The sequence below is a fragment of the Vipera berus genome (genome assembly GCF_964194415.1).
Source record: "Vipera berus genome assembly, chromosome: 3".
In the NCBI taxonomy this organism is placed as follows: domain Eukaryota; kingdom Metazoa; phylum Chordata; class Lepidosauria; order Squamata; family Viperidae; genus Vipera; species Vipera berus.
This window is the reverse complement of record NC_138204.1, coordinates 147,644,038-147,668,846: the sequence shown is the minus strand read 5'-3', so window position 1 is coordinate 147,668,846 and position 24,809 is coordinate 147,644,038. Positions and strand designations below refer to the sequence as shown.

General features: G+C 46.5%; 1 protein-coding gene across 1 annotated transcript in view; it reads right to left on the bottom strand.

Moving 5' to 3' along the window:
• Positions 1-21,790, bottom strand: part of GCNT2 (glucosaminyl (N-acetyl) transferase 2 (I blood group)) — a 28,150-nt gene extending 6,360 nt beyond the window's left edge. Inside the window, exons 1-2 of the mRNA XM_081326156.1 lie at positions 20,503-21,790; positions 2,853-2,945 (exon numbers count right to left, since the gene is read on the bottom strand). Coding sequence (XP_081182282.1) covers positions 2,853-2,945; positions 20,503-21,454 — 1,045 coding nt within the window. The 5' untranslated portion in view covers positions 21,455-21,790. The remainder of the gene's footprint in view (positions 1-2,852; positions 2,946-20,502) is intronic.
• Positions 21,791-24,809: the final 3,019 nt, after the last annotated feature.

The following is a 24,809-nucleotide window of genomic DNA, read 5'->3' as shown; positions in this document are numbered from 1 at the left end:
TTCTTAAAGAGATGGGAGTACCAGACCATCTTATTTGTCTCTTGAGAAACCTATATGCGGGTCAAGAAGCAACAGTGAGAACTGGACACGGAACCACTAATTGGTTCAAAATTGGGAAAGGAGTCCGGCAAGGCTGTATACTGTCGCCCTGTCTTTTTAACTTATATGCAGAGCACATCATGAGAAAGGCAGGGCTAGATGAATCAAAAGTTGGAATTAAGATTGCCGGAAGAAATATCAACAACCTAAGATACGCAGATGATACCACTCTAATGGCAGAAAGTGAAGAAGAACTAAAGAGCCTCTTGTTGCAGGTGAAGAAGGAGAGTGCAAAACTTGGGTTGAAACTTAACATTAAGAAAACCAAGATCATGGCATCTGGCCCTCTCAATTCCTGGCAAATAGATGGGGAAGAAATGGAGGTAGTGACAGATTTTATTTTCCTGGGCTCCAAGATCACTGCAGATGGGGACTGTAGCCAAGAAATTAAAAGACGCTTGCTCCTTGGGAGGAAAGCCATGGCAAATCTAGACAGCACACTAAAAAGCAGAGACATCACCCTGTCAACAAAAGTGCGTATAGTCAAGGCTATGGTCTTCCCAGTTTTAATGTATGGCTGTGAAAGTTGGACCATAAGAAAGGCTGAGCGCCAAAGAATTGAGGCCTTTGAACTATGGTGCTGGAGAAGACTCCTGCGAGTCCCTTGGACTGCAAGGCGATCAAACCAGTCAGTCCTAGAGGAGATCAATCCTGACTGCTCTTTAGAAGGCCAGATCCTGAAGCTAAAACTCAAATACTTTGGCCACCTAATGAGAAGGAAGGACTCACTGGAGAAGAGCCTAATGCTGGGAAAGATCGAGGGCAATAGAAGAAGGGGACGACAGAGAATGAGGTGGCTGGATGGAGTCACTGAAGCAGTAGGTGTGAGCTTAAATGGACTCCAGAAGATGGTAGAGGACAGGAAGGCCTGGAGGAATGTTGTCCATAGGGTCGCGATGGGTCAGACACGACTTCGCAGCTAACAACAACAACTACTGTATGCTGAAGCTTCAGTGATTTGCATCAGGTCTATAGTCAGACTCCAACCTCAGATATGCAAGATTGAAGTTCTCTTGCACCCACAAGTTTGGCAACCCCCATTACCCATTCCCATCACAGGACCAGGAAAGCAGTTGCACAGGAAGGAGGCAGGTATAGCAGGTATAGCACATTATCTACCCATCCTGTAAGATACACTCAACCTCTATACCTCAAGGCTGTTTCCATTCTAGTGACTGTGTCCTCATATTAAAACAAGACATCAGCTCATCCTGAGGTGGAGAACAGAGCAAAAAGTTAGTCTGCTTCACTTTTCCCCCTTTCCCCCTATTACTTCTTTAGTTTCTGTCTTATTCACTTTCTCTTCCTTTTTAATAATTTTCCTGTGACTTCCTTTTTACTTCTAGTGTGTATTTTTTCTTTCTCCCCCGCCCCCATTTCTTGTCTTTTTTCTTTCCTAACTGCTTGAAATTTCTGCAACTTAAATAAGTCAGACAATACACTATAATCCTGTCATTCTAGTCACCCACGTTCTGCTGCTTGGAATACGTATTTGAGAGTTTTTTAAATTGTTGTGATTACAAATTTAAAGCTGCCAAGTATGCAATTTTAAAGTCCATGATATATTTTGAAAACTGGGTGCTGACAGCTAAACACAGAATTGTTTGTAAAAACCTTAAGACACGTCACATGTATACAAAGTACCAGGGGAATAGAAGTGTGTGTGTGTGGGGGGGGTTTCTTTTGGTAAATTAACCTAATTATTATTTATTTATTTTGCCAAATTTAAAGAATCACCCAGGTTGACCAAGTCTCTGGAGTTTAAAATTAAAGCCCAAAAAATAATGGAAACTAAAAAGAACAAGAAGTGATCATGAAAAGCTTTCAATAAAAGCAACAGCCCCTCCCAGGGCGTGGAAGAAGAACCAGTTCTTCATGAATGACTTTCAAGGGTCATGGGGTTGAGACAATTTGAAGTTATGGAGAAATATTATTCCCAAAGGCAGGTGCCAGGCCAGAAAAGAGATGCTTCCTGAGACCTATTAGATGATGTTGTGTCAAAGACAAAGTCAGAGCGTGCCTATTCTGTCAGAGATTACAGGGCAAAATGATTTATTGGGGAAAGGTGTTCCCCAGGTAACCAGGTCCTATGCCATGAAGATGATGATGTTAGGGGACTATCAGTATCTTAAATCGTACCCAGAAACTCACCAGTACCAAATGCAACTTACACAGCAAAGGAGTCACATGTGTTTGCTGAGGCACAACCATAATTGCCCACAAGTTGGCCTTCAATGGCAGCCCACAAAGCCTGTTTTTCAGTAGTCCAAACGTAAAATGTTTAAGGCATGAGCAATTGTAAGAAGACAGTCCGGGTATAAGAAAGGCTGCAACTGAGATATCAAATGAATCTGGGCAAAGGTCTCTTGGCCATAACTATTCCCTGCTCTTTAAGCAGCAGCTGATAACCTAGGAAGATCCCCATATTATGCACTGGTTTTGTCTGGAGAAGTAGAAACCCATGCAGAACTCAAAATGGCAAATCTCTGATGCCAGGAGAGCCAAAATCCCACAGCCACTTTGTCTTGCCAAGGTTGCTAAACCTGTCGCTCTCCAAACACTGGGCATTTCTGGGTTCATGCACTGCATGTTTCAATCAATGCACAGTATGTTTTTCTACAATCCCTTTAATCTCCATAGTAAACAAAAGAAAAATAGTGCCAGAACAGGTTCATGAGATACTAAATTTAGGGCAATATTATTAATCTTTTAAATATTAAAAGACACAAACATTAAAATGATATTCATTTTACCATGGCATCCTCCATGATTTTTTTCTGCATCACTCCATTTCACAGCTCTCAAGTTACCTTCCCATGTGGCATTTGGCATGGCACCAGGGACACCTGTGATTTGAAGAGAAAAAAGAGAAAGATATTTTAAGTTCTTATTCTTAAAATGCCAGGTAAATTGCAGGTGGTTCTTGTTTAACGATCATGTGATCATTTGAATCAATGATCTTGGTGGGGGCTCTCCATTTATTATGCCCCTGTCATGGACCGATCATCACCTCCTGCGGCTGGTCTTCCGTTTTGCCACCCCCCGCCGTGGGGGTACGGAGCCAATTAGATGGTACCGCCCCAGACGCTTAATGGATCCTGATAGATTCCAAGCGGCGCTGGGGTCCCCACCTGCCTCCATTGCTCACAACTCGGCGGATGCCTTAGTGGAAGCCTGGGAAAGGGCAGCCACTGAGGCACTTGACCGGGTTGTACCCTTGCGGCCCCTGACCCGGTGCAGATCCCAACGAGCTCCATGGTTCTCCGCGGAGCTCTGGGAGATGAAGCGTCGGAAACGGGGCCTAGAGAGCTGCTGGAGGTCTAGCCGATCTGAATCCGACCGGTTGCGGTTAAGAACCCATATTAGGTCTTATCTCGCAGTGATGAGGGTGGCGAGGTGTGATTACTTCTCTACCCTCATCGCGTCCGCAGATAATCGCCCGGCCACCCTGTTTAGGGTGACTCGCTCCCTTCTTAATCAGGAGGTGAGGGAGGATCCCTTGCAGGGTCGTGCCGAGGAATTCAGTCAACATCTGTCGGATAAAATCGCTCGGATTCGGACCGGTTTGGACTCCAGCTGGGCAGAGTCTGGCGATCAGGACACGGGCGGTCTTGTCAATGTTATCTGGGAGGAGTTTGATTCTGTGACCCCTGATGAAGTGGACAGGATTATGGGGAGGCTGAGCTCCACCACATGTTTATTGGATCCGTGCCCTTCCTGGCTGGTTTATGCAGCTAGGGAGAGGACACGAGGCTGGCTCCAGGCGGTTATATCTGCTTCTTTGAGTGAGGGTTATTTCCCCACCATCTTGAAGGAGGCGGTGGTGAGACCTCTCCTCAAGAAGCCTGCCTTGGACCCAGCTGTATTGAACAACTTTCGTCCAGTCTCCAACCTTCGCTTTCTTGCGAAGGTTGTTGAGAGTGTGGTGGCGCATCAGCTCCCTCTGGTCCTGGATGAAGCGGATTATCTAGACCCGTACCAATCGGGTTTCAGGCCCGGGTACAGCACGGAGACGGCATTGGTCGCTCTGGTGAATGATCTCTGGAGGGCTCGGGATAGAGGATATTCCTCTGTCCTAGTCCTATTAGACCTCTCGGCGGCTTTCGATACCATCGACCATGGTATCTTGCTGCGGCGTCTCAGGGGATTGGGAGTGGGAGGCACAGTTCTTCAGTGGTTCTCCTCCTATCTCCTGGGACGCTCGCAGTCGGTGTTGGCAGGGGGGCAGAGATCGGCCCCTAGGTCTCTCGTTTGTGGAGTTCCTCAGGGGTTGGTTCTCTCGCCTCTCCTGTTCAACATCTACATGAAACCGCTGGGTGAGATCATTCGTGGTTTTGGAGTTGGGTATCATCAATATGCCGATGATACCCAACTTTTCATTTCGACCCCAAACCACCCCAGTGATGCCCTCGCTGTGATGTCCCGCTACCTGGAGGCGGTTCAGGTCTGGATGGGGAGGAACAGACTTCAACTCAACCCTGACAAGACTGAGTGGCTGTACATTCCGGCATCCCGGGACATTCAAAATGTTCCATCGCTTTCTATGGGGGGTGAGCTCTTACCCCCCATGGATAGGGCTCGCAACTTGGGAGTCCTCCTAGATTCACGACTTACCCTGGAAGACCATATAGTAGCCGTGACTAGGGGGGCTTTCGCCCAGGTTCGCCTGGTGCGCCAGTTGCGGCCCTATCTGGACCGGGATGCCCTGTGTACGGTCACTCATGCGCTCGTGACCTCTTGCCTAGACTATTGTAATGCTCTCTACATGGGGCTTCCCTTGAAGACCACTCGGAGGCTCCAACTGGTACAGAATGCGGCCGCGAGAGTTGTCTTGGGAGTTTCCCGGTACTCCCATGTTACACCTTTGCTCTGCGAGCTGCATTGGTTACCAGTTGTCTTCCGGGTGAGGTTCAAGGTCTTGGTTATGATCTTTAAGTCCTTACATGGCATGGGTCCGGGATACCTCGAGGACCACCTGCTGCCGGCGTCAACTCCCCTCCGCCCTGTGCGTGCCCACAGAGAGGGCCTCCTCAGGGTGCCTCCGGTCAGGGAATGTCGACTGGTGGCCCCCAGGGGGAGAGCCTTCTCTGTGGGTGCCCCGGCACTATGGAACCAACTGCCGGTTGAGCTCTGGATGGCATCGGACCTCCGATCCTTCCGTCGCGGGTTGAAGACCCACTTGTTTGAGTTAGCTGGTCTGGCCTGAAGGGGAATATGGGTTTTTAATTGGTTTTATTATTTTACTATTGCTGTATTTTAATTGGGCATGGTTTAATTCTCTTTTAATTTTTGTACAGTTATTTATATATGCCCTGTGAACCGCCCTGAGTCCCTAGGGAGAAGGGCGGTATAGAAATCCAATAAATGAAATGAAATGAAATGAAATGAATTAATGATGGTGCTGAATAAGTGGTTCTTGTGACTGATCCTTGTACTTATCATTATTGCTACATCCCACGCGATTGTGATTTGCAACCTTCCCTGCTGGCTTCCAATAAGCAACTCAATGGTGAAGCTGGCAGCAAGTCACCGTTCGCAAACATGTGAAGTCCACACTTGAAGAAATGTGCAGTCCTTGCTTAAGATTGGCCACTGGGTCTGCTGGAACTGTCATTGCTATATGGAGTGATCATGTGTTTCTGTTTACTTATGACTGTGTCACTTAATGATGACGTTTCTGGTCCCAATAGCATAATTAAGCAAGGACTATCTGTATTGCTTTTTAAAAATCTTTTTGTCATAATCTGGAATGTAAACTTGGAGAAGCAGTGTGTGTGTGTGGGGGGGATGTTTTGGCAACAGAGAGCTTGCCCAGTGAATCCCAGATTAAGAGAGCTCACAGTTCTGGGTTGGATGGGGGAATACTGAGGGAAAGAGGTTCAGGGCAGACATACCCTACAACAGGAGTCTCCACACCCTGGGCCATGGACTGACTCCAGAAACTGGCACACCAGAAATTGGGCCGCCCAAGGGACCACAGCCCCATCGGAGCACGCAGGGGATGCAGGCGGTGTACGAAACCACACACCCCTCTGGTCCGCAAAAAAAAAATATCTCCACATAACCAATGCCCTGGCACTCAAAAGGTTGGGGGCCACTGCCCTAGAATCTCTCAAGATATATCAGTAGATTAGTAGGTTATAGCTTTAGTTTGGCAAAATAAGTGTAAGCAAATAAAGAATGGACACAATATACATTTAATTCCCCATTCTCCCTAACTTATTAATAAACTGACTTAAATATTAATAATTTAAAAGTATAAATGTAATCAACATGTACTTATAAGTATAGTTTAAAATAGGAGAGCTTTGGTGAAGGGTGGTTTTTTTTACCTTTTGCATATAAAATAATTAATTCTAAAAAACATCTCTTTCATCAGAAATCAGGACCTTGGAAAGCTCCCAGTTGACACCACTGATTTTCCAAGTTCCGTCTGTGGAGATCCATTAGGACAGTGGTCTACAAACTAGGCCCTTTTATGACTTGTGGACTTCAACTCCCAGAATTCCTCAGCCAGGCATGCTGGCTGAGGAATTCTGGGAGTTGAAGTCCACAAGTCATAAAAGGGGCAAGTTTTAAGACCCCTGCATTTGGACATCTGCCATACTCCCTGAATGTTCACAGACTAAAGCCCACTTACCATTTCAGTCCCACCTCCTTGCAAATGTTGGCAGCCAGCTGGTAAGAACTTGCTCCTTGCCTTAAACCCAATTCCACATGAATGTCAACAATAAGCTGGTGACAAGCTCTTCCCTAGCTCAGTTCCTGGCTCCCTACATGCCCCAACAGTCATATGGTTCACAAGAATCAATCAAGGGCTTAAAAAAGCCTATTGACTGAAGCATACAAGTAACAATACGCTTGGCAACACAAGTACTAATATTCAGAAAACTGTGTTAGTGAATCTGTATTAAGAGCAGTAACTTCATAGGTGCTGTACTAAGGAAGTGTGTTCTCATATCAGCAATCCAAAAAGAAAAACTACAATTGAGAAATGAAACAACTAATATTTAAAAATGGGATTTCACTGTGTTGGAGATCAATTTCATTTTAATCCTCCGTATTTAGTAATTGCTACTCAGGAATGTTCTTGACCAGCAACTTTATGCTAAGACACGTTAGTGTACTTAGATTATTACTGCATCAAATAATTCTAGTGATAAATAAATACTTGTTCCATATAGAAAACCTGGATTAAAAGTCCTTTAAAAATGAAAGGGGATGGAATGCAGATACAAATTATTATTATTATTATTAATTTTATTTGTATACCGCCCTTCTCCCGAAGGACTCAGGTCAGTGAACAGGGCAATACATGTTAAAAAACAAGAATACAAATATTAAAAGAAATTAAAACAAGATGCCCAACAACTACAGCAATAAGTTAAAATACATTAAAAAACAGTAAAACCCAAACCCATCACCCATCAGGCCAGGCCGGCTTGTTCGAACAGGTAAGTCTTTAGATCGCGCCGGAAGGAGCGAAGGTCGGGCGCCATCCGGAGCTCAACCGGAAGACGGTTCCACAAATCCGGTGCGCCCACAGAGAACGCCCTCCCCCTGGGGGGCCACCAGTCGACATTCTTTGACTGGTGGCACCCTGAGGAGGCCCTCTCTGTGGGAACGCACTGGGCGGAGGGAAGTTGATGCCGGCCGCAGGTGCTCCCTAAGGTATTCCGGACCCTTGCCATGTAGGGCTTTGTAGGTCATTACCAGCACCTTGAATCTCACCCAGAAGACAACTGGGAGCCAATGCAGCTCGCGGAGCAGAGATGTAACATGGGAGTATCGGGAAACTCCCAACACAACTCTCGCGGCTGCATTCTGTACCAGTTGGAGCCTCCGAGTGGTCTTCAAGGGCAGCCCCATGTAGAGAGCATTACAGTAGTCTAAACGAGAGGTCACGAGCGCATGAGTGACCGTACGCAAGGCATCCCGGTCTAGATAGGGCCGCAACTGGCGCACCAGGCGAACCTGGGCGAAGGCCCCCCTAGTCACAGTTACTATATGGTCTTCTAAAGAAAGCTGTGAATCTAGGAGCACTCCCAAGTTTTGAGCCCTATCTACGGGGGGTAATAACTCACCCCCCATAGAAAGAGATGGAATATTCTGAATATCCCGAGATGCCGGTACGCACAGCCACTCAGTCTTGTCAGGGTTGAGTCGAAGCCTGTTCCTCCCCATCCAGACCCGAACCGCCTCCAGACAACGGGAGATCACGTCGAGGGCATCACTGGGGTGGTTTGGGGTCGAAATAAAAAGCTGGGTATCATCAGCATACTGATGATACCCAACTCCAAAACCACGAATGATCTCACCCAGCGGTTTCATATAGATGTTGAACAGGAGAGGCGAGAGAACCGACCCCTGAGGAACTCCACAAGCGAGAGACCTAGGGGCCGATCTCTGCCCCCCTGCCAACACCGACTGCGAACGTCCCAGGAGATAGGAGGAGAACCACTGAAGAACCGTGCCTCCCACTCCCAATCCCCTGAGACGCCACAGCAGGATACCATGGTCGATGGTATCGAAAGCCGCTGAGAGGTCTAATAGGACTAGGACGGAGGAATATCCCCTGTCCCGAGCCCTCCAGAGATCATTCACCAGAGTGACCAATGCCGTCTCCGTGCTGTACCCGGGCCTGAAGCCCGATTGGTACGGGTCTAGATAATCCGCTTCATCCAGAACCAGAGGGAGCTGATGCGCCACCACGCTCTCAACAACCTTTGCAAGAAAGCGACGGTTGGAGACCGGACGAAAGTTATTTAACACAGCTGTGTCCAAGGCAGGCTTCTTGAGGAGAGGTCTCACACCGCCTCCTTCAAGACGGCGGGGAAACTACCCTCACTCAAAGATGCAGATATAACTGCCGGGAACCATCCTCGTGTCCCCTCCCGGGCCGCATAAACCAGCCAGGAAGGGCACGGGTCCAATAAACACGTGGTGGAGCTCAGCCTCCCCATAATCCTGTCCACTTCCTCCGGAGTCACAGGATCAAACTCCTCCCAGATAACATTGACAAGACCACCCGTGTCCTGATCATCAGACTCTGCCCAGTCGGAGTCCAAACCAGTCCGAATCCAAGCGATTTTGCCCGACAGATGTTGACTAAACTCCTCGGCACGTCCCTGCAAGGGTTCCTCCCTCATCTCCTGATTAAGGAGGGAGCGGGTCACCCTAAACAGGGAAGCCGAGCGATTATCTGCGGACGCGATAAGGGTAGTGAAGTGATTAGACCTCGCCACCCTTATTGCCGTGAGATAAGACCTAATGTAGGCTCTTAGTCGCAATCGGTTGGACTCAGATCGGCTGGATCTCCAACAGCTCTCTAGGCCCCGTCTCCGACGCTTCATCTCCCGGAGCTCCGCGGAGAACCATGGAGCACGCTGGGATCTGCACTGGGTCAGGGGCCGCAAGGGTACAACTCGGTCTAGTGCCTCCGTGGCCGCCCTTTCCCAGGCTTCCACCAAGGCATCTGCCGAGCTGTGAGCAAAGGAGGCAGGTGGGGACCCCAGCGCTGCCTGGAACCTCTCAGGGTCCATTAAGCGCCTGGGGCGGTACCATCTAATTGGTTCAACACACCCACGGCGAGGAGTGGCAAAACGGAAGACCAGCCGCAGGAGATGATGATCGGTCCATGACAGGGGCATAACAATTGGGGAGCCCCCACCAAGATCATCTAACCACCGTCCGGATAGAAAAACCAAATCAAGGGTGTGGCCTCCCACATGAGTCGGTCCATGAATTACTTGCGTCAGGTCCATGGCCGTCATGGAAGCCATGAACTCAGAGGATCCTCCCAAGGATGATAGATTGAAGTCACCCAAAACCATAAGTTTGGGGAACTCAACCACCAGCCCCGAGAGGATATCGAGAAGCTCAGGCAGGGCTGCTGCTGCACGACTAGGCGAAAGGTACACCAGCAGCAAGCCCAACTGCGCCCTAGGACCACATCTCAGGAGGAGAGACTCACACCCGACTATCTGAAGAATGGTGGCCTCCTGCGGACACAAGGTCTCCCTCATAACTACTGCCACTCCCCCGCCCCTACCTTGAGCCCGAGGCCGGTGCAACACCCGGAAACCTGGTGGGCAAAGGTCAACCAGGGGGATACCACCCTCTGGGCCCAACCAAGTCTCCGTGATGCAAGCCAGGTCCGCATGCTCACCCTCAACCAGGTCCTGGACGAGAGGAGCCTTATTAACAATGGACCTGGCATTCAAGTACATCAGCCGGAGCTCAGGTGGCTGCACATCCCCGCTCCCGGGACCTCGGGCCGAAAGCAGAGGGTCGGAGCACCTCACCACTTGTAAATAGCGGAGATGCCCTCCCGGATGTCGATACGGCCCTCTGTTCGTACACCTGCTGCCATTCCCTAACTTCGTGGGAATAGGTAATCCCACGACCCGCTCCAGAGCTCCGGAGACAGCTAACCCCAGCTCCCCCCCACGCGATCAATCCCGGGCCTGGCCTGAACAACAGTTGGTAGATTACCCCCCATTTCCAACCAACCACGACCCTCCCCCCTCCCTAACCCCACAAAAAATTTAACTAAGAAAGTAACCAGGAGCCTCTTATTAAATTTATACCTGAGGCCCCTGTTCCTGCCCAGCCATCTCTCAGGGTCCCAACAATCGGTCCCTTCATCAAGAGGCAGAGTGGAAAATAAGGCGGGTCGCACCCAGGATGGGGGGGGCACCCCTGAGGGCGAACAAAACCGTGCTAGGGTAACTAAGGTGCATGGTGATAATTAAATAAAACCGGCAACAAAGCAGACCCAGATCGAAACAGGAGGATCTTAAAATAGAAGGGAAGTGTCCAGACTGCAAACCCAGCTCCACTGCCACTAGAGCTGGGTCAACCAGGAACAGTCCCCGTCCTCTCACAACGGTCAGGACCGGGGAGCAGCCTGGGACATACAACCGGTGAAGGCAATACTGCCTAGAGCTCTCACCTCTAGGAAGGTAGCAGCTGAAAAATCTTAACCACTCTCCCACAGTGGTTTTACACCCGGGACCTCCCAGAACCATAGGGGAGAGGAAAGGGGGGGCAATAGGGCAAAAGAGTCAGCGAGGTAAATTAGGGCTAAAAAACCCATAGAGTCACAAAGTGGTAAGAGAAGCTCCAGTTACAAAGTTCCTTTACGCGTCATGGAAAGGACCAGATGATAATCAGGCCAATAGAGGAGGAAACCGGGACCCATAGTACTTCAACAGGGCCACAAAACATGGTCCAGTCAGTTTCTGGCGGCGCAAAAACTAATTTATGCCTCCAAATGTCCAAGGCATAAGCATCCACACTCCACCACCAGGTCATGGTCATCATACCAGAGCGGCCGCGGAACTCCAACTCCCCTCGTCGCCGGCCGTCTCAGACGCCAACCAGAAACATCTCCACCACTCCAGTACTTCAACGCTGACGCTGCTCCAAGCCACGATTCATAATACCGACCATCAATCGGCCAGCATCTGGCTCCTCCAAGCAGCTGGAAGGCTCTCCTGAGCGCCGCCAAGCTCTGTCGAGTTGTCCCGGGCTCCGCAAGGCTCCACCAGACCCCCACAACAGCATAGCAGCGACAACGATCAGCTGGACGGTGGAGTGCGGGTCTCCCAAGTTCTTCCCAAAACCTCTGCCAAACTCCTCCAGGCTTCGCTGGGCTCCCGCGGCCCCGACAACCAGCCAGTCGGCGCCGCACAGAGCAGGGTTTTGCTGGGTTCTTCCGGGTTCTTCTGGGGCCTCCTGCAGACTCCATCGGGCTTCGCTGAGCTCCCGCAGCCCCCCGACAATCAGCTGGTCAGCGGCTGGTCGGCGGCGCACAGCACGGGGCTCAGCTAAGATCTTCCAGGCCCGCAAGGCCCTCCCAGAGTCCTCCGGACTCAGCCGAGGATCCTCCGAAAGTCCAGGGCTCACAGAGCCAACGACAAGCAGCACAGCCGCACCAAAAACAGACCACCAGGAGCTTCTCCTCGCCCCCAACCCAAACCCCTTCACAGAAAGAAAGCATTCCTGTGGGGCTCCCAAGAGTCGCAAAAATTGCCGAAGCTCCTCACGGAGCTCAGCCGAGCACGTCCGCCATCTTGGGCATGCAATCACAATCATTTGTTCCCATTTATGTTGCATCACAGCTCAGGATTTGGTCTAGACATTTGGCCTTAAGCACAAAGCCAGCTGAGTGACCTTCAGCCAGTTACTCTCTCTTAGCCCTAGGAAAAAAGAAATTTCAAGCCACTTCAAAAACCTTTGTGGAGAAAATTGCGGGGGCTAAACCAGGCAGTCACTAGGAGTCAAAAACTGACTCTAAGGTGCACACAGACACACAGACACACAGAGGCACGTGCATGCACACACACATTAAGCACTGTACAAAAGCATGTAAGGAATTAAGTACCATTCAAAATATATATGGAGAAACTACTAGCATTTCATAGACACATGCTAAGATTATTTGCAACACACGGTTAATATAAATATATATATACTGCACACACACACACACCAAAACAAAAAATAAAAAAACAACTAGCAGCTTTCTTTTTAAGTCCAAAATTCCATTTCCTTCCTGAAGCAGAAGCAGATATCCTGTATTTTACAGAAAATATTAACAACAACCAAACTTGCCAACACTGCGGAAAACCAGTGACATGGAACAATAGCAAAGGCTCTAAATCCCCTGAATTATATTAATAAACAAACCCTAGGTAATACTTCTAAATGATTTGCTCTCTCTACTGCAAAACCACACATTTCATATAAAATTTTCAGCAATATCAAGGTTGCGGAATAAAATTATTTGTTAGCAGAATTTCATATAAAATTTTCAGCAATATCAAAGTTGCGGAATAAAATTATTTGTTAGCAGAATAATTTAAGATACATCTTACTTGAGAAAATTCTAGGTGTTGCAACATTATACCTCGCCACAAATTAAACAAGAACATTGGCTTAAGATCAGGTGGATACTATGGAAATACAGGTAGTCCTCAATTTATGACCACAATTGAGCCCAAAGTTTATGTTGCTAAACGAGACATTTGTTAAGTGAGTTTTGCCCCATTTTACTATCCTTCTCGCCACAGTTGTTCAGTGAATCACTGAACTGAGCCACACAGTTGTTAAGTGAATCTGGCTTCCCCTTTGACTTTGGTTGTCAGGAGGTTATTAAAGGGGATCACATGACCCCGGGACCCTGCAACCATCATAAATATGAGTCAGTTGACAAGACCCTGAATTCTAATCACATGACCACGGGGATGCTGCAACAATCATAAGTGTGAAAAATGGTCTTCAGTCATTTTTTTTCAGTGGCGTTGTAACTTTGAACGGTCACTAAATAAATTGTTATAAGTGGAGGACTATTTATTTATTTATTTATTTATTTAATTTATATACCGCCCTTCTCTCAAGAGACTCAGGGCGGTGAACAGGGCAATACATAAAAATTAAATACAAAAGTTAAAATTAGATTATTAAAACATAATTAAACAATGCCCAGAGATAATACAAATTTAAAATTGAAGTCGTTAATAAAAATCCCACCCCGTCCCATCAGGCCAGGCCAGCTTGTTTAAAGAGATAGGTTTTAAGGTCGCGCCGGAAGGAGCGGAGATCGGCCGCCATCCGGAGCTCAACCGGAAGATGGTTCCATAAATCCGGTGCACCCACAGAGAACGCTCTCCCCCTGGGGGCCACCAGTCGGCATTCTTTGACCGGCGGCACCCTGAGGAGGCCCTCTCTGTGGGAGCGTACTGGGCGGAGGGAAGTTGACGCCGGCTGCAGGTGCTCCCCAAGGTATTCTGGACCCATGCCATGGAGGGCTTTGTAGGTCATTACCAACACCTTGAACCTCACCCGGAAGACAACTGGTAACCAATGCAGCTCGCGGAGCAGAGGTGTAACACGGGAGTATCGGGAGACTCCCAATACAACTCTCGCGGCTGCATTCTGTACCAGTTGGAGCCTCCGAGTGGTCTTCAAGGGTAGCCCCATGTAGAGAGCGTTGCAGTAATCAAGACGAGAGGTCACGAGCGCATGAGTGACCGTGCGCAAGGCATCCCGGTCTAGATAGGGCCGCAACTGGCGCACCAGGCGAACCTGGGCGAACGCCCCCCTAGTCACAGCTACAATATGATCTTCTAAGGAGAGTTGTGAGTCTAGGAGGACTCCCAAGTTGCGAGCCCTATCTACAGGAGGTAAAGACTCACCCCCCATAATGAGGGGTGGGATATCCTGAATATCCCGAGATGCCGGTACGCACAGCCACTCCGTCTTGTCAGGGTTGAGACGAAGCCTGTTCCTCCCCATCCAGACCCGGACCGCCTCCAGGCACCGGGACATCACGTCGAGGGCATCACTGGGGTGGTTTGGGGTCGAAATGAAAAGTTGGGTATCATCAGCATACTGATGATACCCAACTCCAAAACCACGAATGATCTCACCCAGCGGTTTCATGTAGATGTTGAACAGAAGGGGCGAGAGGACCGACCCCTGAGGGACTCCACAAGCGAGAGGCCTCGCGGTCGACCTCTGCCCTCCTGCCAACACCGACTGCGAGCGTCCCAGGAGATAGGAGGAGAACCACTGAAAAACCGTGCCTCCCACTCCCAATCCCCTGAGACGCCGCAGCAAGATACCATGGTCGATGGTATTGAAAGCCGCTGAGAGGTCTAATAGGACTAGAACAGAGGAGTATCCTCTGTCCCGAGCCCTCCAGAGATCATTCACCAGCACGACCAATGCCGTCTCCATGCTGTACCCGGGTCTGAAGCCCAATTGGTACGGGTCTAGATAATCCGCTTCATCCAGGACCAGAGGGAGCTGATGCGCCACCACACTCTCAACAACCTTCGCAAGAAAGCGAAGGTTGGAGACCGGACGAAAGTTATTCAAAACAGCCGGGTCCAAGGCAGGCTTCTTGAGGAGAGGTCTCACCACCGCCTCTTTCAAGGCGGCGGGAAAACTACCCTCACTCAGAGAAGCAGATATAACCGCCTGGAACCAGCCTCGTGTCCCCTCCCGGGCTGCATAAACCAGCCAGGAAGGGCACGGGTCCAATAAACTGTATGACTACCTGTATGAGGTTTCCGGACATAAATAATCAAGGGACATCATATATTATTTGTCCATGAGAAAAGTTTTGATGAAAAAAAAATGCTTGCCAAAACGGCAGTAAATTTCTTAGCAAAACTCTGAAGAAGTTATTAACAGCGGAAGTCATAATAGTATTATGTACCTCTGGAAATTCTTCACTATATATTTTTTTTCCACATAGATTGTGTTTATTGTTTTTCTGAGATCCTATGTGTGCTCTTTGGCATTCTGTGACGTATTGTATCATACCGTAAATACAAACTTAATACAGAAGTGCTTTTATCGAAAGTAAACTGGACTTTCTTGATTTTTTTTTTCCTTTGAAAATGTTTTACTTCTCATCAAAAAATCTTCAGTTCAGTTCAGTTCAGTTCAGAATTGAAGAAGCTTCTTATGGTAGATGAGAAGTGAAATGTTTTCAAAGGAAAAAAAAATCAAGAAAGTTCAGTTGCCTTTTGGAAAAAAAAGCATTTTGGGGGGCAATAGCGACCTGGATGATTGAGAATTTCCACAGGCGTTACTATTAAAAAATGTGTGTGTGTGTGTGTGTGTGTGTGTGTGTGTGTGTGTGTGTATTTTACTGCATGTCTACTCTGCTTTTTCTCTTAAGAGGTCAGGACCACATGTTAGCTTCACAGTATCAACTCTGAAAAACAGTTTGACTGAAACTAACCACAAAATCATACTATTTTCATCTCACTTTTCTGCTGCGTAGAGACACTATAATTCTTTCAAAGATTTACAGTGAAAGAAAATAGGCTTTCTCAACCACAGCTAAACGTTAAGCAGGAATGGCTTTCTAAATCAATGTAGGATGTATCAGAACAGCAGTGGAACAGAAGATACTGTATATGAAAAATGTTTCAGGGGAAAATCCCAGACACTTTTTTTTCCTTTTTCTGCCTCTTTTGTTTCATGAAATGTAACATTTCTTCAGAAAAAAAAAGAAAAAAATTAGACTTAACTCTAGTTAAAAATTAGATAAAGAAGCAAGTAAAAGCATTTAAACTGTTTTCTCAAGTAAGCTTCCCGAAAATCAATACATGGATTTTATATAGTCCTCTTGAAAACAAATGGCTGGAACCGTCACTCATTTCTGTGGCTGGAATTGAGTGATATCTGCATGGGAGAGTGGAAGCTCTTGAGTCTCAGCAAATTATAGGGTTTCCAGAAAACAACAACCCCTCAAGCAACTCCCTTGAAAACTCTTGCCCATAAAACCCAATTTTCAAGTAACTAACATCTCCATGCCTGAGTTTAAGGAGTTTTACTGAAACAATCCACAAGCAAAAGGTTATCATTAAGATTCTTTTTACCTTTTCTCTTGCTGCAGAGTTGACTTTTCCTCTAGAGTTTCACCTGATGAAATGCTATGACGAATGTTCAGTTGCATGGAAATATCTCATCTGAACATTTAGTAATGGTAGGTAAGAGTCACTTCTCCCTTTGGGTGGTAATTTTAGTTTTGCAATCAGTCAAATTGCCCAGAGCAATGAAAAGAATAAAAAAGAAGCTCTGAAGAAGCCTGACCTGTCTGTCCAGCCAGCCAAAATCCCAAGAAAAAAATGAGGGGTTTTTTTTTTACCAAAGGTTATCTAAAAGATAGACAGGGCACTCTTTTTAACTCAATAGAAATTAACTATGCTTTGCAATGTTTCTGAGGTAGCCTGTAGGCAAGATCCAATTTTATAAGGTTAACTTCTTGCATGGCTTGGATATAACACAGCAAGTGACAGTAAAAAGGTAAAGGTAAAGGTTCCCCTGCACATGCGTGCTAGTCGTTTCCAACTCTAGGGGCCGGTGCTCATCTCCGTTTCAAAGTCGAAGAGCCAGCGCTTGTCCGAGGACGTCTCCGTGGTCATGTGGCCAGCATGACTAGACGCTAAAGGTGCACGGAACGCTGTTACCTTCCCACCGTAGTGGTCCCTATTTTTCTACTTGCATTTTTAAGTGCTTTCGAACTGCTAGGTTTGCCGAAGCTGGGACGAGTAACAGGTGCTCACTCTGTTACACGGCACTCGGGATTTGACCCACCAAACTGCCAACCATCTGATCAATAAGATCAGCATCCTAACCCACTGAGCCACCGCGTCCCTTCAAGTGACAGTAGCACATACCAAGAGTGGCATATCTTTAGGCAAAGACTGAATTGACTTGCTAGAACACCTGTCACGGTGTCCTGGGTTCCAACTTCCGTTCCCCATAATTATGAGAGTGATGAGAATAGTAGCCAAGCACATCTAAAAAACATGAGTTCAGAGAAGGAAAAAAGGATTGTTGCATGCTGCCGTCCTATATTTCTGTATTTAACTAAACATATAACATATTTCTCTTGCATACTTAAATGGGAAGTTGCTTTCTCTCATTAGTATTAGACAGCATCTATTTCATCAAGTCTGTTGTGCACCGGCTGTAACTTCTGGATTGTGACAAAAGCAAGTATAGGTAAGTCCTTGACTTATGAGCGCAATCGAACCCAAAGTTTCTGTTGCTAAGGGAGATATTTGTTAAGTGGATGTTGCCCCATTTTATGACCATTTTGCCACAGTTGTTAAGTGAATCCCTGCAGTTAAGTTGGTAACATGGTTGTTAAGTGAATCTGGTTTTCCCATTGACATTGCTTCTCAGAAGGTCACAAAAGGCGAGCACATGAGCCCGGGACCCTGCAACCGTCATAAATATGAACCAGTTACCTAGCATCCAAATTTTAATCATGTGACCATCAGATGCTGCAATGGTTTATGTGTGAAAAATGGTCATAGGTCACTTCTTTCAGTACCGTTTTAACTTTGAATGGTCACTAAATGGATTGTTGAGAGTTGAAAATAACTGTACCAATATTCTATTTCTTTACATTGTCCTTATATTGTTTCTTGGCATCATTTTATAAAGCTTTTGATTTGTGAAATGTATTATCATTTCAAACCTGTCTTCAGGTTAAACTTTTCAATTGTCAAGAGCAATAAATTTTCTGTGGACAAATAAGACAATCCTATGTTGTTAAAAGAGTGCCAGAGCAATTTGTGGTGCTATTAATCTTTCTGGTTTGCCACTTCGACCACCACAACACTTCTTTTATAAGATAAGATACTTCCGTGAAATTCCAGTTTGTCCATTAGTCCAAATTCTGGAGACCTCTGATATGGGAGAACACTGTTTTTAAGATATGAAACTGAGGTAGATTTTTTTTCTCCCCTTGAAAATGCACTCTTGTGTCTTGTTCTAATACATGTTGGCTCAATCCTACAATCCACTGAATTTACAATACAAAGTTGAGATATTTTTTCTTGTTTTAAAATTCAATTCTCATGTTAAAAGTGACCGAATGAATACCACCTCCATTTATTTAACTAATTTTCCTAAACCAGTAGCATTGACTGTATCTTATGGAAAAACAATAAGCTAAATAAATGTGAGGGTGGAAAAATGAGGTTTTTTCTTTGTACCTCCTGTTCATAGTTAATGTTACTGAGTCACATCAAGTTTCAGATGATGCGGCATCTGAGGAGTTTATTTCCTTCTTAGCACACCGAGTTTTATCAGAGCTGTCTTGCATCATAAGAAAAGAAATAAGAAATAAGAGAAGAAAAGGAAGAATGAGGAAAGATGATAACGATCAGTACTCAGGTACATAAAAAAGAGCATCATAAAAAGATGATCAGGAACCATTTTCTATTGCCACAGAAACCAGGATCAGAAAGGATGGGCATACACGCAACTACCTAGATTTTATTTAAATATAAGTAAAAACTTCCTGATGGTGAAATCTGTCCAACAGTGAAATAGTTTACCTCCATAGATATTGCAGTGCTTTTAAAAAGTCTGAAAAATTACCTGTCCTTTTGACCCCCTCCAGTTCTATGATTTTGAGATTCAACTTCCTTCAACTTCTTTTCACGCTGGCAGAGACATCGGTAACTCTAAAGCATGCCTGAATAAACTGCCTAGTCCCTTGACAGCTGCTTTGGAAATTCTGTGGCTTATTTTCCATTGACCTTTAAAAATTGAAATAGGTTTACCAATTCATAGGATTAAGGCCATAATTCATAAGATTAGGGGCATGTTAACAAAGAGCTTTCAAACAAATTCCACTACATTTCTCTAGGCATATTTTGAAACAAAATATTTCTTGCGATTATTTATTAGGGTGGAATTTGTTACAAAGTAACTAATCATTTGATCTGTGTCCCGATAACTATTTCTTGTTTTTGTTGGGTCTGTGGCTATAATTAAATGGCGAACAAATCCCTGGGGGTTGGGGAATACAGTCATTCAATTGCAAGATTTCATCGAATAGTTATCAGTGGTTTGGCTGAGCAAAATAACTTCCATTTGGACTGTGGATCAAAAAAACAACAAAACAAAACCTACCACCACTCTGTCAGCCTGTCCTACAACCTCACTTTAGAAAACTATCAATGCCGGTGTAGAAATCAAATCTCAGCTGGTTTAGAATTGCTGACATCAACTAATAACTGCTTCTCAGAGTGTCAAGCATGTATTCCAGCCATCTCTGAATATTTCAGACCTTGTCATTTTCTAGCTAACTGAGGTTGGCCCTTTGCTGTTGAAAAGTGAAAGAGCCAAATATTTTTGAACAATGGACCCAGAAATTTATTTAAGGAGTGTCTGCCTTTTTACGTAGACTGTGTTTAAAAGATGTTATGGAAAAGGAACAAGTTTTACTGGACAAGACTGAGACTGACCTGAAAATGGATTTAAAAATGACAGGCTACAAGAATGATATGGTAAAAAGTGCTATGCTAAACATACAAATAAAACGGGTTGATGTCTTAATAATTAAAACGGATGTACACATTACAAACCAAGAGTGAGCTAGATAATTTATCTATATTGGATTTACAAGTGTTGTTAGTTTTGCAGAATTTTGTGAAAAGGAGCAAAGAAAAAAATGAAAACAAATCAAGTTCTAGAGGGATTAGAAGAGATTAAAGATCAAGATTGTTAAAAAGCATATAAAATTGGTTGATTTGATCAAGATCAAAATAGCCATATTGTTATCTCTGGTAACCCTTAATGGGCTTTTGCTGATTAAGACTCAATGGTGCGACTTAAATCATTTGCTTATAGATGAGGGAAGAAGATACCATACATTGTATTTTAAGAAAAGGTGGCAAGTTATTAAAATTATTTATACTATTTGTGATGAGAGGGAAAGTCACTCCTTTTTTTTCCTTTACTATGTTCTTTTTTTCTATTTTTCCCCCCTAACTTGCATCAGTTTTTATCTTTTCAGTTGTCATGTTTAATCAAATTACTATATCGAAATGAAAGAGTCAAGAGATCAGTATCTACCTGGAATCCGATTGAGCGTTACCCAAAAGTGTTCGTCGGGGCTGTAAGTGTCTTTGGACCATTTCAGCAAATCAAGGGCCCTGGAGTCATTGAAAAGGAACTCCACAAAAGGCCTAGTGAGAGCAATATAGGCCGACCCAAAATAGATAGTGAGGTTGTGGGGAGGTGGCGATTTGAGGACCTCGGTCCTTCTCATGTAGGAAGCTTGCTTGCCTATGTGTTCCTTGTAAGCAAACTTGGTCCTTAAAGTGATTGAAGGTGGGGGGAGGACGCCAGGGGTGATGTTCTTCCCTTTGAACTTTTTCAGGTGCCGGACAATTTCCTTGTTGGTTTTCAGTGGGAAATCTTGCCCACACATGTTGAGGACGTACTTCCACCGGGTGGTGGATCGCAGCAGGTCCTTCATGCAGTTCAAATCAGCCTGAAGCCTGGAGATGCCGGCGTAGACCACCGGCTCGGCTTTGGAAACCAGGAAGGCATTCGGGAAGCATTCCAACACTTTCTCCACGTCTCGCTTGTACCCGGTGGACACTTTCTCGTCCACGTGGATGCAGTAAACGTTGTGGGGGGCGTAAATCGCCCTGAAGAGCCGCTCGAAGGTCTCCAGCTCTTTGTGGAGGGTGAAGATGTAGGCCAAGGGGAAAGCCGCCTCTTCGGCGGAGACGGGTCTGGTCACATAGTGGCTCCCCGTCAGGTAATCTTCGCAGGAGGCGGCTCTGCCGAAGGACGTCCGCAGGTGGTTTCCCCACACGTAGGTTTTCTCCCCCCGGGCCAGAGCCCCGCACGCCCGGCGGAGGAAATCGCTCTCCCGCAGCCGAGCCAACCGGGGTAGCTGAGGCGGCGGCGTCTGTTTTGTGACCGGGGCAGGTTGCCCGAGGAAGAGGAGCAGCAGCGCCGAGAGACCGCTCAGCAGGAAGACCGCGAAGAGGTAGGGAGGCTTGCCAGACCGCATAGTCGCCCGGGGACGGGCCAGCCCGGCGTAGGAGACGGACCTAAAGCCCGGAGAGGAGGAGGAGGAGGAAGAGGAGGAGGAGGCGGCGGCGGGTCTTCCCTTCGCCGGACGCCCAAACGATGCATTCAGCCCACCAGACTTTTCCGCTCAGCCGCCGCGCCAAGAGCTCCGAGCGGTGACCCCCCCCCCTCTTTTTTGTTGTTTGTTTCCTTTTTGCTCAGCCGGTTGCTAAGCAAAGCGCTCCGGCCGTGCCCAGCCCGCGCGGTGCCGGGGATGCAGGGCTACCTAGCGGCGGAAGGTGCCGCATCTGCGTCTCCTGCAGGCTGACTCGCTCGGCCTCCCCTCGAAGCTCGGCGGCTCGAGCCTCGCCCTGGGAAAGGAACCCAGAGGGGGCTGCGATTGGCTGGTGCCAGCGCGCCCTGGTTTTTCCACCGCCCGGGGCGGGGGCGGGCTTAGCAGGTAACGCTGTCCGTCAGCCGCCTCTTCTTCCTTCAGGCTAGGGGAGACCTCGGCTGAAGCGGCTGCCTCGAGGTCAGGCGCTTCAGCCGCTCTTCTGGGGGGGGGGTTTCCCGCCAGACGGGGGAACTGGCCTGGCGTAGTCTAATCCAGCGTTTCCCAACCTTAGGAACTTGAAGATGCGTGGACTTCAACTCCCAGAATTCCCCAGCCAGCATAGCTGGCTGGGGAATTCTGGGAGTTGAAGTCCACGCATCTTCAAGTTCCTAAGGTTGGGAAACGCTGGTAATCTGACAAGGCCGGTCAAAGAGCGGCAGGTTCGCCTCTCGAGGGTGGGGGGGAACCCCACCCTGAGATTGACCCTGACCAGGGGCGTGGCTAGGGGCACCCGGAGAAGATGGCGCGTGGCGCTAGCCGCCCCTTTCCTCGCCCCGGCTACGCGTCTCTTCATTCAGCCGGTTTACTTGGCTGGGCCCTTCAGTGAGAACGCCAAAGTACACATGAAGGCAGAAAGTAAATCAAGGGAAAGAGGATCCAAGTTTATGGGGAAGAGTAGAAGAAGGTGTGAGGGGCGCCGCTCCCCAGTAAGGAAGAAGATGCAATGGAGGTGGGTGGGTGGGTGGGGAGGAAAGTAAGTAAGTAAGTAAAAAATAAATAATTAAATAAATAAACAAACAAACAAACAAACAAACAAACAAACAAACAAACAAACAAACAAATAAATGGCTCTGCCCACGGGCGGAGATGCACACCTGAGATGGACTTAATTCGGCGACTAATAAAAAAAACTTGAAAAAAAGAACTGAAGCCGGAATGGGATTAAACATGCTTTGGGTATAAGCAGGGCTTTTTTTCTCATAGAACGCTCAGAACGGACTTCCGGCACCTTTTTGGGATGGAACCTTGTAGGGTAGGCAAGGTAGGTTCTATGACCTGTGTGTGTGAGTTCCGGCACCTTTTTCTTTTACAAAAAAAGCACTGCCTAGGGGTGTATTGGGACTACAACTGGGAGTTCTGGGGATTGCCCCAAAGCATCTAGAGGCCATTATGCACAGGATTATTGATGTAGTGGAGAAATTTATTGGGTGAATTTGCAAGGAAGGAATGATAGGAACAGGAGTAATTAATTAATAATTAATTAATAATGGAGCTGGACTTAATTGTACTCACATAGTTCACGTTGCTTTGTATTAGTTTATCCTGTTGTGTAAACACAATGGTATAAGTAAAAAGGCTTTGGCAGGCTGAGCAAATGAATAAAACCGGCTAAGAAAAGGTCACATCAAATAGACACAGCTCAGTTAGCCAGCAAAGCTTAAGGTAACTCTCTACAGGTTGTATGTAATAATATATAGGCTACAGATAATCATCTAGAGATAAGCAAGCCTTAAAAGAATATCTCTGAAATTGAGGCTGGGTTGGCAGATCCTGCGCATGGGATCGTAACAGGAGAAACAATTTAAGGATTAAAGTAGCATTGGAGGAAACTGACATAATCAGTTGGATTTCTTACCTTATTTCTAAGATTAAGGACCTGGCCGCTGATTTGAATGCAAAAAAGACATTGAATGGGATCACAGGTTAACACTCCTAGGGATTTGCTGAAGCCTAGATATATTTTGGCCCTGTTTGTGGGTTCAACAAAATTATAAGACAATCATGTGAGCTGGAGAAGATTAAATGGGCGGTGAGAGACAGTTTTCCCCAGATTTTGCATGGCTGTCCTGCAGTGAAAAAAATGAATTTAAGCCACTGGCAGAAAAGCCTATACAGGATGAGATTCTTTTACAATGATTTCCTTTCAAGAGAATTATTGTCATGTCAAAAGGGTGAAAACTTACTTCAACTTCAGTGTGTTCACGCTTAAACAAAGGGTGAAGGAAGGAATTTAATTTGTCCTTCAATTTGTGGAAAGGGTTTCTGAGCAAAGGAAGTTATATTGAGAGCATTAACTCTTTTTGAGTCTTTAGATTTAGAGGTAAGGAGGGAGTTGGATTAATGGGGGGGGGAGAACCAATAATAATCTAGGTTAAACTATAGCTAAGGCTCAGTGGGTTAGGACGCTGAGCTTGTCGATCAGAAGGTCGGCACTTTGGCGGGTCGAATCCCGAGTGCCGCATAACGGAGTGAGCGCCTGTTACTCGTCCCAGCTTCTGCCAACCTAGCAGTTCGAAAGCATGTAAAAATGCAAGTAGAAAAATAGGGACCACTACGGTGGGAAGGTAACAGCGTTCCATGTGCCTTTGGCGTCTAGTCATGCCGCCCACATGACCACGGAGATGTCCTCGGACAAGCGCTGGCTCTTCGGCTTTGAAACGGATATGAGCACCAGCCCCTAGAGTCGGAAACGACTAGCACGCATGTGTGGGAGAACCTTTACCTTTACCTTTAAGGAACTATAGAAATTAATATTGGGAGCTTACTGACTGAGAGAGTGAAAAGGAATCTCAGTAGGTCATTCCTTCCCTCACTTTAGATCATGAAGAGGACCCTGTATGATTTCTTTCACGTTGGTCTAAATGGGATTGGAGGGTAGGCAAGTTGGATATGAAGGTATGGCATAGGGAAGGGATGCAATAAGGAAGGCAGGTGATTTTCAAAGGGTAAAGGGAGAATGAATGCAGGAAAAAAAAATCACTAATGTTGTATAGGTTGTTCAACACATAAGGGGATATAAAGCTGGAGAAACTGTCTAGAATGTTTAAAGGGACCTCAAACATTGACTGAAAATGTGGACAACATGAAGAGACATTGTATCATGCTTGATGGCTGTGTCAAAAAGTAAAAAAATATATTGGATTCAGTTCCATACAGAGGATTTTAAAGATTAATATTCCACCTTTTTATTTTAGGGCGAATGGGTAAATAGTTAGAAAAAAGTAATTAACTAATCTCACCT